The sequence below is a fragment of the Haplochromis burtoni genome, unplaced genomic scaffold, assembly GCF_018398535.1.
Source record: "Haplochromis burtoni strain Fernald_Lab_line unplaced genomic scaffold, NCSU_Asbu1 Contig_44, whole genome shotgun sequence".
NCBI lineage: Eukaryota > Metazoa > Chordata > Actinopteri > Cichliformes > Cichlidae > Haplochromis > Haplochromis burtoni.
The window spans coordinates 2,151,262-2,162,183 of record NW_024582405.1 but is presented as its reverse complement, the minus strand read 5'-3'; the positions used below and the strand labels follow the sequence as shown (position 1 = coordinate 2,162,183).

The following is a 10,922-nucleotide window of genomic DNA, read 5'->3' as shown; positions in this document are numbered from 1 at the left end:
CTGAACGGAGCAGCCACTCCCCTCTACATTTAATCACCTGACTACATAACAGGTGTGCGATGCAAAGATTAGCTTCTGTTCTTGCACTTTGGCATGAGGCCTTGGTCTGCATTACTGTGGCTTCTTACCCTCTTCATCAAGTATGTAAACAAAGGCACAGACACAGGCCCTTACCTCATTTGTGCAGTTCTAAAATTGTGATTGAACCGTTTTGCTTTTCTACTTGTGCTGTGTCTTCGTCTTCTTTCTTATTGTTATTTATTTCTTCTATTTTCTCCCATTTTCTTTTTCATTTGTGTCTTTTCTTCTGCCTGGCATCACTGACATTGCTATATTCCACATGTACTGCGAATAATAGCAAAATAATAAAAATAGAAATCAATAAATTGGTAAAAACAAAACAACAAAACAAGACAAACAAAAGGAGCCTATAAAGAGTTTTTATAGCGTTTGATGGAAAAGCAAATGTTTGACACAACATTACAGTGAGATCATAATTTTGATTGCAAAGGCTGCCTGGCAAGATAAAAAAAAAAATGAACAACTACACACTGCCAGCCACCAGACACCCTGCTGGGATAATAAGCTGGCCAAAGGAGGAGATAGAAGCCACATTAAGACAAGGGAGCTCCTGACCATATGTGATGAGTTACATCCCAAGTCCAGCACCTAGAGACTGTACACTTAGCGGGAGGAAGGAAGCTGAGAACTTGTGAGTACACAGAACCACTATCCAGGATTAAACAACAAAGATCCATGAGTACAGTGGGGCAATAAAGTATTTAGTCAGCCACCGATTGTGCAAGTTCCCCCACTTAAAATGATGACAGAGGTCAGTAATTTGCACCAGAGGTACACTTCAACTGTGAGAGCCAGAATGTGAAAAAAAAATCCATGAATCCACATGGTAGGATTTGTAAAGAATTTATTCGTAAATTTTTTCCACTTCACTCCGCACGTGAGCCTTGTGGTTTTCGCTGGGCAGAGGGGGGAGGGGAGGTAGTTACACTCCAGGAACAGAGTGGGAGGGAAAGAGAGAGAAAGAGAGAGAGGGACAACAATGTCACATTAGAAAGGTGTAGTAATCATCCACAACTATTTTCGGTTGTGGATGATAAAGGATTCAGAAAGTTTATTCATGCAGGTCCATATGACAGAGAATGTGCATCTTCTTTTTGTTTTCATATTTTAATTTATATTTAATTGTTGTGGTTTGCAGTGTTTTGTGTTGTTTCACTTTTAAAAGGAAAAAGCTGAAAATTTAAATAGTTAAAAGTTGAAATGTAAATAGTTGGTTTTTGTATTATATGATTTATTTATTACATTTTATGTGGAATGAATGAATAAAAGTATATTTACGGTGGCCCCTAGAGACAAAACACGTACTCCAAAACACGTACAAACTCCAAAGCAAACTCCAACAGAAGTGCTCCAGGATGCTAGGGGCAGTGTTGAGCTTTTTTTACTTAGAGGCTGCACAAGCCAGGAAGTACCAATGACCGGATTTGGTGTGTGGTAGTAACAGGTAAATGAAAACTTTTTCGAATTATTTGAATATATATAAATGCTTATGTATAAATACACAAACAATACACATATGCTTTCAGTTGTGTAATTTAAGTGATCTAGGTAGCTCTTTTCCTACCTGATTAGCAGTTTTGGAAGTTCAGTTAATGCTAGAAATGTGTTTTGGAGTTTGTACGTGCTTTGTCTCTAGGGGCCACCGTATATATTTATACATAAACATATATAAACAAAACCAAGTTTTTTTTACATTAGTAATTCCTTTTGTGCATAATTTTCTATTGTTGTTAATAATAAATTAATTAAAGCAACAAAATAACCTGAAGAGCCGGTTGGGAGCCGAAAGAGCCGGCTCTTTTTAGTGAGCCGAGCTAAAAGAGCCGGTTCTCTATGAAGAGCCGGAGATCCCATCGCTAGTGTAAAGACGCCTCTGAGACAATCCAGCACATAACAGCAGGGTGCAAGATGCCAGCAGACAGGGCATACATGGAACGCCATAACCAAAGTCCCAAGGTCAAAATTGGAGATGCCCCCTACAGTGGTTGAGAATGACCGACCTAAGATCCTGTGGGACTTCCAGATACAGACAGACAAATCAATTGGACATAGTACTGGTGGACAAGCAGAGGAAGATAGCCGTATTGATAGACGTAGCTATACCGACTGACAGCAACATCAGGAAGAAGGAAGATAAGAAGCTTGATAAGTACAGAGGGATCAAGAAGATGTGTAGGGTAAAGGCAACAGTGGTCCCCATGGTATTCAGAGCACTCAAACCCTTAAGCTCCTATGATCAGGGCCACTTTCCTCTCCTTGTGGGCTCCATAATCTCCCACTATGGTGATCATCATAGTGACGGCGTAGAAGATGAAGAGTTTGATGGTGCAGCCCTCCAGCAGCAGACGGATGAAGGAAGTGTCATGAAGATTTTACTTGGCTTTGTCAAAGAGCATGTTTGTCTTTTAGATACATCACTTTGGGATTTTTTATATTTATTTACACTAAGCAATACCTGCAGCTCTAAAGAACCGACTCCAAAGCTTAATACGGAGCTCAAGTATGAGAGATCATGATTGTTATTGGCCTTCTAAAAGTTTCTTGATTATGGTGGAAATGAGTTTGAGGCAGCTGTTGATGTGAGCCATGTTTGCAGCTGGAAAATATAGTAAAAATAACAGCACTGCTCTCAGAGTGCAGAGGAGTTTTATTTCTCTGGGGAGAAGGATTTCCAGTAAACCAAAGAGAGGGGCACGTGTTGGTTGGATTTGAAAACTTCTGTGAATGTAGGGCCAGTCTGAACATGACCTCCTATGATCAAATCCAGATGTGGAAGGAGAGTGAATTTACTGGAACACTGTAAGCACATTTTATTTTTTTAAAATAACACATTTACACATAAAATTAAGTACAGTGATGTAGGTTAAGTCATTTTTATGCTACTTATTTTCATGGAAAATGTCTGGTGTTCACATTAATTACATCTTCCATATCAATAGTACTGGTAATGGGTTTTGACTGTCTGTACAATTATGCATACAACCTGCTGCAGTTGTTTTTTGTTTGATTTGTGTTGGAAAAAGTTCCTTTACAGCAGTGAAACAGAAAAAAATTTCAGACCGACACAGTTTCTTTTTGCCCCTTTTAATCCTGTAACATGGTTAGATTTACAGTTTTAATCAGAAGAAAACACGACACATAGAGACGTCAAAAATGCAAAGATATACAAAAATATTTCCCTTATAAACATTTTTACAAGCAGCTGCATCATCACAGCACTCAGGTTTCAAACTGCAAGCTTGGAAGATTCTGTCCTACTAACAAACTTCACATGAGGTCACAAAAGAATGTGGCTTTTCTTTTAAATACATTTAATATTACCATGACAAATCGAATCAGTAACATTAACACTGCCTTCCACAAACACAGCAGGTTACACGAGTCCAGCTGTGAGTGGTCTCAGGGATCTCAAGATGGCTGATAGCTGGTGGAAGCTGCCAGCTCTGTTCAGAGATCGAATGCAGGAAATTCTGTGAAAGAGATTTTAATTTAGAGATTAAAGACTGTTTTTACAGTAATGGTATTTAAGGTGAAGACTTTAGAGCCAAAAGTAGGTGAATTTTCTTCAGCAAAGAGTGAAGAAGCTGGAAACTAAAAGGGTGAAATTGTACAAATTTCATTTTGAATTTAAAAACTTTTTTTTAACACAAACACAGAAAAGTCCACGTGAAAAGAATTATTTCTATGCATCAGAAAAGCAATTTTGGCAGATAAGAAATTAAGAAATAAAACTGCCATTTTGGGTGATATTATGCTTGATTCCCTCCTGAAATGTTGGGATGGTGTTATTCAGACTAGTGGGCTGGAGAAAGCAGTTAAGCTATTGAGATGGATTTCTTATGACTGACTTTTTGGCCCAATATTTACAATAATAAGTTTAGGATATGGGTCTCAAAAGGTTTAACTACTTATTATTCTCTTACCCATGAGGGGGCATTGTTGAGCTTTGAGACATTAAAACAAAAATATGGACTAGGTCAAGACCATTTTTACAGGTATTTACAAGTCAGGCATTACTGATGAAAACATTAAAATTATAATAGAAAACAGTGAATTGGGCTTTGTGGGCTTTGTGGAGCACTGTTGTTATCAAAAAATTAAAAATTAAAAACAAAACAAAACAGAAAAGCAGTGAAATTTTTCATGCTGCTTGAAAAATATTTCACTTTGAAATTCAAGAAGAAAAAAAACAGGACTGTATGAAAGAAAAAAAAACAATGCATCGTACTTTGGCTAGTATGCCGGGGTGTTGTGCAGCTCCTCGTATTTTGGTGGCATCATGGAGACCACGATGGTGTGTCTGTTTGGGTAATACAGCTGGTGAATCATGATGGAGGACAGAATCATGCCAAGCAGCTGTCGGGGAACACAGGAAGCTGAGTTAAACATCTGCAGGTTGTGAAATGTTGATTCTGATTCTGTATTCATAATGAACTAATATTATAATGAACTTAGACTCAAACTGCTATGTATTTACGTACAAGATGATTTTTCACAAATTTAGATTTTAGTACTAGTTTACTTTTTGTTCCACTACAGATGCTGTAATTCTTCAACATTTGATGGAGAAGATGGAGAATTCAAACTTTGTAGAAAAAATATATTACATGTATACTATGACTTTCTCATTGTCACATAAATAATAGCAGGGACTAAATGCAGAGAATGCAGATGTGACATTTATGCTACCAAATCCTTGAATAATTGATTAATACTCACAGCTAGAACAGCCAGAGTGAAGCTGACCACAAGCATGATGTTGTAATGAAACTGAATGTGGTCCATGATGGTGGGAAAGCAGGTCTGAAAATAGAAGGAAAAATAAAAACTGTCAGGTTCTGATATAAACTGAGGAATGATTTAAGCTTTTCAAAAGGGTGCTGGGTCGCTCACCTTAGTGTAGACGGACATTCTCTGCAGCATGAAAGTCTGGAAAATTTATAGAAATAAAGACGTTACAAGCTGTGACACACCGTGACCAGTGAAGCAAGTGGGTGCATCGATACTCACGTTGTTTTCGACAGTCTGACACTTGCCCTCCTTCTCCTCCTCCTGGCTGCATAGACAAGAGTCGGGGATGTTCTCCCAGTCTTTGTAGCTGAACAGACCACAGCAGTGAAACTACAAACAGCAGCAGGAGAAGAGAGAAAGAGGAGAGTTACTCATCTTCAGGAGGATCATCAGCTGGAAATAAACGTTAAAAAGTGTGTGAGGGTTTCTTTTTCCCCCTTTTGAATTTTTTTTTTAGAAAAAAGTGATCAAATTACTTATGGACAGTTTGCCTGCTCTTATTCTGAAAGCTCACTTGCTGCCAACTATCAACTGTATATAAATAATGGCACAGTGTATTATGTCATGTTTCAAAGCTCATCTGATGTTATTTTACATCATCACCAGTTTGCAAGTGCTAAATCTTTTATGCCCTGATTGAGTGCATCTTTTTTCCATGAATATAACTTGTATGTAGCAACAACAAAAGAAAAACTCATTTTAAAAAGATTAAGAGATTGCAGCGAGCGAGTTAGAATAGCTCACCTTCTCCTGAATGACCTCAGCCATGTTCCTCACATCCTCTGAAGATTTGTCCAGAGGCACAAACCTCCTGAAAGTCTGCTCCACGATGCCTTTGAGCTGCAAAAAACAAATATTTTTATAGCATGTATTACATTTATATTTTAAAAATTAAAGCATTTTAATGGTTATGAAAGATAATATGGGTAAGGTAAAGTAATGAAAATGTAACTGTATTTATATGTGTTGATTATTTTAAAAAAGCATGATTTAAAAAGTTTTTCCAGTTAAATCAAATAAATCTCTTCACATGACTTCGTCCAGCATCCTGCCTTTACCTGAGGATGAATGATGGCAGCAGGGATTCCAATTATGAGCATCACCAAGCATCCAATGACCATAAACACCAGGAACTGCAGAGGAAAATTCATTCATTTTCTTAAACACTTGCATTATCAAATCATGACTATTACATTTGTCACAGATGGTCTTCATTAAGAAATACAAACAGCCCATAATGGAATGAGACTAACAACCCATATGGAAAAGATATATATAAATCTTATAAAGTTTGTATCTGTCTTGTGTGAAACTTGTATGAAAAGCATACAAGAGTGAAAACAGATATAAGATCCCTAGAAAAATTATATAAATGAAACTTGTATGTTTTGGATACTTACTAAAACAATATATGAAAGTGGCTACTTTCATGGGTAAATCATATAAGCCTTATATGATTCATTATATGAAGTAGGCCACATCTTATGCAAGTCTTTTATAAGTTTTTTCCATTTCTTTTCAATGTGGGAAGATAAGAGAAAGCAAAACTAAACACAGCAAACAAGATGGGAGACCATCAAAATAAAACCGTTCTCTGCTGCCTGTTGGAGCGGGGGGCCTAGGAGTAGGAGTTGGCTGTCCGATTGGGGTCTGGAATGTGGGGCCTCCCTGCTGCTGCCGAGTCGGGCCGGTCTGCTTCTCTCCACCGCAGGGAAAAGGGAAACACTACCTGGGTCTGGGTGCAGTTTCCCCCTCCAGGGGCAAGGGTACCTAGACCTGGGGTATAGAGTATGCTTGGGGAGTGTGATTGTGTGTACAGTGTCTCTTTGTGTCTGTCTCCACGTTGGGTGAGTGATGAGTAATTGCATATGAGAGCATGAGGGTGGGAATGGATGTCTGTATCTGTGTGTGCCTGTATGTCTGTGTCTATATGTCAGGTTGGGTATCAGACGCCACCTCTCTGGGGACATCTCAGGCCCTCCAAGGTATGGAGGCCTATCTCCCCCACCACTTCCCCTGCCAGTGGCAGACGCCCTCAGACATCGGTGCGTTGGTGGTTCTTTGTGTCCGGGATGGGCGTACACACCGGCTCACTCCTTGGTGGCTGCTTGTCGGGGCCTGGAGCCTGGGGCTCGCTCGGGCCACTTCGGAGGTGGGGTGCCCCCAGCCTCTCGGCCTGGGGCTCGGTCACTCAGGACAGCTGGCTGCCGGCGGAGCTCACGGGCGCGTCACTGCAACTCCCCCTGGCTTCTGCTCCGCGGCTGCTGAGTGAGCCCTCATCTGGGACTCTCCTCAGCTCTTTCTGGGACAGTGGCTGCGGCTGCCCCTCTGTTGGTCTTCCTTGGTCTCTTGTGTTCTGGGGGCCTCTGGATGTCTGGAGTTTTGATCTCCTCCATACCTGCTTCATGCCCTGGAGGACGGGGCTGTGGCTCCCCACACCCTCTAGCAGATCATTACATGAAGGAACCTTTTAAATACAAGCGCGTTCATGCTCACAGGTGTACACACGGGTGCTCACACACACAAACTACACCCTTTTTGGCTCCTACCTCAAAGCAGAGCACCATACTGTAATGCAAAGATAATAAAAATGAGAAAAACCCAAAACATCCCCAAAACTTAAAACCAATGACAGTCTGAACTCACCATGATCAGGGCCACTTTGCTCTCCTTGTGGGCTCCGTAGGCTCCCAGCAAGGCGATCATCATGGCGATGCAGCCCACCAGGTAGAGGATGAAGAGTTGGGTGGAGCGACCCTCCAGCTGTGGACAAAAGTGTCACGAAAGGTTAGTGGGCTTTGTCTGTTTGTTCCCACATGTTACATTTATGTTTGAATGTGTCCTCACGTTATATCCTCGAACGTCCATGAAGAACTGATACCACAGAGCGAGGGCGATGGCTACTCCACCAACAACCTGAACAAACAGAAACAGTCTGGTTAGAGCTGCTGGATCCTTTAAACACAACCAGGATATGAAATGACTGCACAGCCACACACGTGGACGAGCACAACAACAAACTCTGAAAGTAAGAACAAACATGTTGAGTTGATGTCGGTTTATTTTACTCTTCTAAGCTTCGGTTTCATTTAATCGTAAAAAAGGAGGCAAATGTGGTTGTTTTTGACTGCTGCGTCTGCCTGCTGACTGGTTTGAAGTCTTTAAGGAGATTCTGGATTAAAGTCTGCGATTATCATTTGCTAAATCTCTTTACTCACCATGAAGAATATGTTGAAGACAGTGAAGATGTGTTTGAGGCAGATGTTGATCTGAGCCATGTTTGCAGCTGGAAAATGCAGTCAAAATAACAGTACTGTTCCCAAAGTCCAGATGAGCTCCGACTGCAGCGAAGTGAAGTGAAGTGAGAGGAGAGCAGCTGAGTGAGCTGCTTTTAAGGGTTTCAGGGCTTTGCTGGGCGGGACGTCCGGTATGTTAGAGGTGGAAACTTCTGTGGAATGCTTGTTTAACAAGGGGAGGTTCAAAGCAGGGTCTTCCTCCTTCCAGTAAATCCAGCGGAAATAGTTGTTGCTGTGAACAGGGAGGGAAGCTGTTCTCAGGCTGGCTGGAGTGGAGGAGAGGGCGGTGTTATGCCCCGTTTAAAACAATCCAGATGTGGAGACATGACTCATTTTACTTTTATGAGAATCTGTCGTCAGCAGGAGGAGAGATAACTTACCGAAAGTCAGTTTATTCCTCTACAGCTCAAAGTAATTTTTACTGCATCTGCACACAATGTACTCAGAGTTTTCTTTTAATAAATGAGATATGTTTATAAGGGTACTGCACTTATGCACAAAGATTTGTATATAACTTTTTATGTTGTATCATATCTGCAGTGGTTTCAAATGTAAAGCAGTATGAGTACTGCACTCAAATACAGATTACATCGTCTTTAACTTCCCTCCTTATTAATTTTATAGTTGCATCTTATTAAATAATACTTTTTGTTTTATGAAGTAGGTTTTGTAGTTTTTTGTGTCTTTGTAGTTTTTTGTGCATATCACACTTGATTCTTTTATGATTCTTAATCATTTTTCATTGTGGAATAATTCGACCCACAAAGACTTTGAGCGTCCACAGAGCACTTTTAGTCCTCCGAGTGTGAACGAGCTGTCAGACAGAGCAAAGCAATGCAAACACTACCCTGAGTCCCACGTCACTGTTTTGGAATCTGCAGCTGTGAAAAAAACAGAAACTTGTGAGATGAAAAAATGATCACTGAATGTAAAATTAGGAATTGATGCCTACAACATGTTGCAGCGGTTGATTTGATTTGTGTTGGATTTTGTCGTTTGTGCCGTCATGCAGTTGTTTTTAAATCCTTTCTGTCTTCTCATTTTATTTCTAAAGTTGTAAAGTTTCATGTTACCCTTTTGCAACCCTTTCCTGTTCAGAAGTCAGCACTAGAGCAGGGCGAAATGACCAAAAATATTTATCACGATATACATTTGAAAATTTGCGATAACGATATAACTGACGATATAAGTGACACTAGACAAAACACTTTACAACTCCACAACTTTATTAGTGCAAAAAAAATCAATGTATTTTCACTTAAACAAGCAGCTGTTTTTTATGTGCATTAAAGTTATATAAAAATTTAACAGTGCAAATGCAAATTCCTTGCTGACAGTTTAACCAAAAGGCATTTCCAGTGGAAATTGGCCGACATATCCTCAGCATAACCATGTATAATATCCACAAAACTTAAAAAGAGGTTATACACACACAATACCGTAATATTATGTTGAAGCACAGTACGATATCCGTAATGCTCTGACAATCCATCAAGCGGTGCGGTTCGTAGCTTAGCAAAGTCGTACTAAAACATTTGACAGATTTTCGAGCGCCGTGTACATAAAATCGTTTCGAGGTCAGTAAACACAACCAGAATTCATACATAAGGCACACGGGATTATAAGGGGCACTGTCGATTTTCAGAAAAATCAAAGGATTGATTTTAAGTGTGCCGTATTTTCCAAAAAACACGGTAATAACGACGGCCCGCTAGCATGCTCTACCAAAAATAGTGCTTTGTTGTGTATCTGACGGACGAAAGCTAAACCAATTCCACACCACTGAAGTTGCAGCATTTTTACAAACCAATTCTGGTTCATCCGTTTCATTTAACGATCCGCTTTCGCCCTCCTCATTCTCCACCATGCTTTTTCCGCCATGTGCGTATGAAAACAAAGGTACGCATGCGCGTTTTACTCATATTCTATTGCGATATTTCATTTTTTTATCGTTGCCCGACATTATACCGGTATTACCATGAACTGTGTGATATGGCCCAGCCCTAGTCAGCACATTTAAAAACTGCAGTTGAGCCTAAAGTGCTGTTTTTCCTTTTCAGGACAAAGATATGTAGGAAGCTAAAGAGCAGCAGAGAAATGCCAGGAAAGAGAAATTGAGGGAAGGAGGGACAACTTTCCTTGGAAGTAGACATGTGGGAGGTACGAGATTAAGTTACGTGACGCAGCTCAGAGGAACAACAATGAAGGCTTTGTGGGGTTTAAAGGAGAAACGTTATTTGCAGGACAGGAAGAATTCATGAAACTGTTTAGTCGTCTTGTGTTAATCTAATAAAATAATAATTACAAATATATTATTATTATAATATTCCACGATGAGCTGGAAGTGGTATTACTGCAAAGTGGGATCATTTAGTTTTAATTTGGGACAAATACATAAAGTCTCGTGCTTTATACTGGATTGAACAAATATGATGAGTTGCACCAGAAAAACAAAATTAACAGTCTCACTTATAAATAATCCTGTTGTTTTCAGATGTTACTCTAATTTAAACTTAAAATAATCCTGTTGACTATTTTCATATTTGTTTAACTTTTGAGACCTGAGTAGTTTCTCTCACATCATCAAATTTTTTAAATAAGTATCTGCGATTTGCCGAAAGAGTTATATATTGATTACTTTTCTGTCCGTCCACCGATTTTAAGAAACCTTGTCCTCGCCGTTCAACTCACCATTCTCTTTCTCTCTCTCCTCTCTGTCATGTGTGTCTATCTGTTCTGGTTTTGGTGCAGAAG

The 10,922-nt window shown here is 39.8% G+C and overlaps 1 protein-coding gene across 1 annotated transcript; it reads right to left on the bottom strand.

Moving 5' to 3' along the window:
- Positions 1-3,149: 3,149 nt before the first annotated feature.
- Positions 3,150-8,259, bottom strand: LOC102299644 (tetraspanin-8). Its single transcript, XM_005921063.3, has 10 exons — positions 8,091-8,259; positions 7,720-7,788; positions 7,519-7,635; positions 5,931-6,005; positions 5,617-5,712; positions 5,092-5,202; positions 4,975-5,010; positions 4,801-4,884; positions 4,310-4,437; positions 3,150-3,551 (listed from the first exon to the last, which is right to left on the bottom strand). Exons 1-9 carry the CDS (start codon positions 8,148-8,150, stop codon positions 4,315-4,317), a joined length of 771 nt encoding a protein of 256 aa, XP_005921125.1. The 5' UTR covers positions 8,151-8,259; the 3' UTR covers positions 3,150-3,551; positions 4,310-4,314.
- Between the last annotated feature and the right edge of the window lie 2,663 nt (positions 8,260-10,922).

Bases quoted from the DNA above. Each gene is read 5' to 3' on its own strand.
- LOC102299644 (XM_005921063.3), bottom strand. From the start codon at position 8,150: ATGGCTCAGATCAACATCTGCCTCAAACACATCTTCACTGTCTTCAAC. The intron at 5,011-5,091 runs GTGAGTATCGAT...TAAATTTTCCAG, and splicing joins GTCAGACTGTCGAAAACAAC to ACTTTCATGCTGCAGAGAAT. The intron at 4,885-4,974 runs GTGAGCGACCCA...TTCTATTTTCAG, and splicing joins GAATGTCCGTCTACACTAAG to ACCTGCTTTCCCACCATCAT.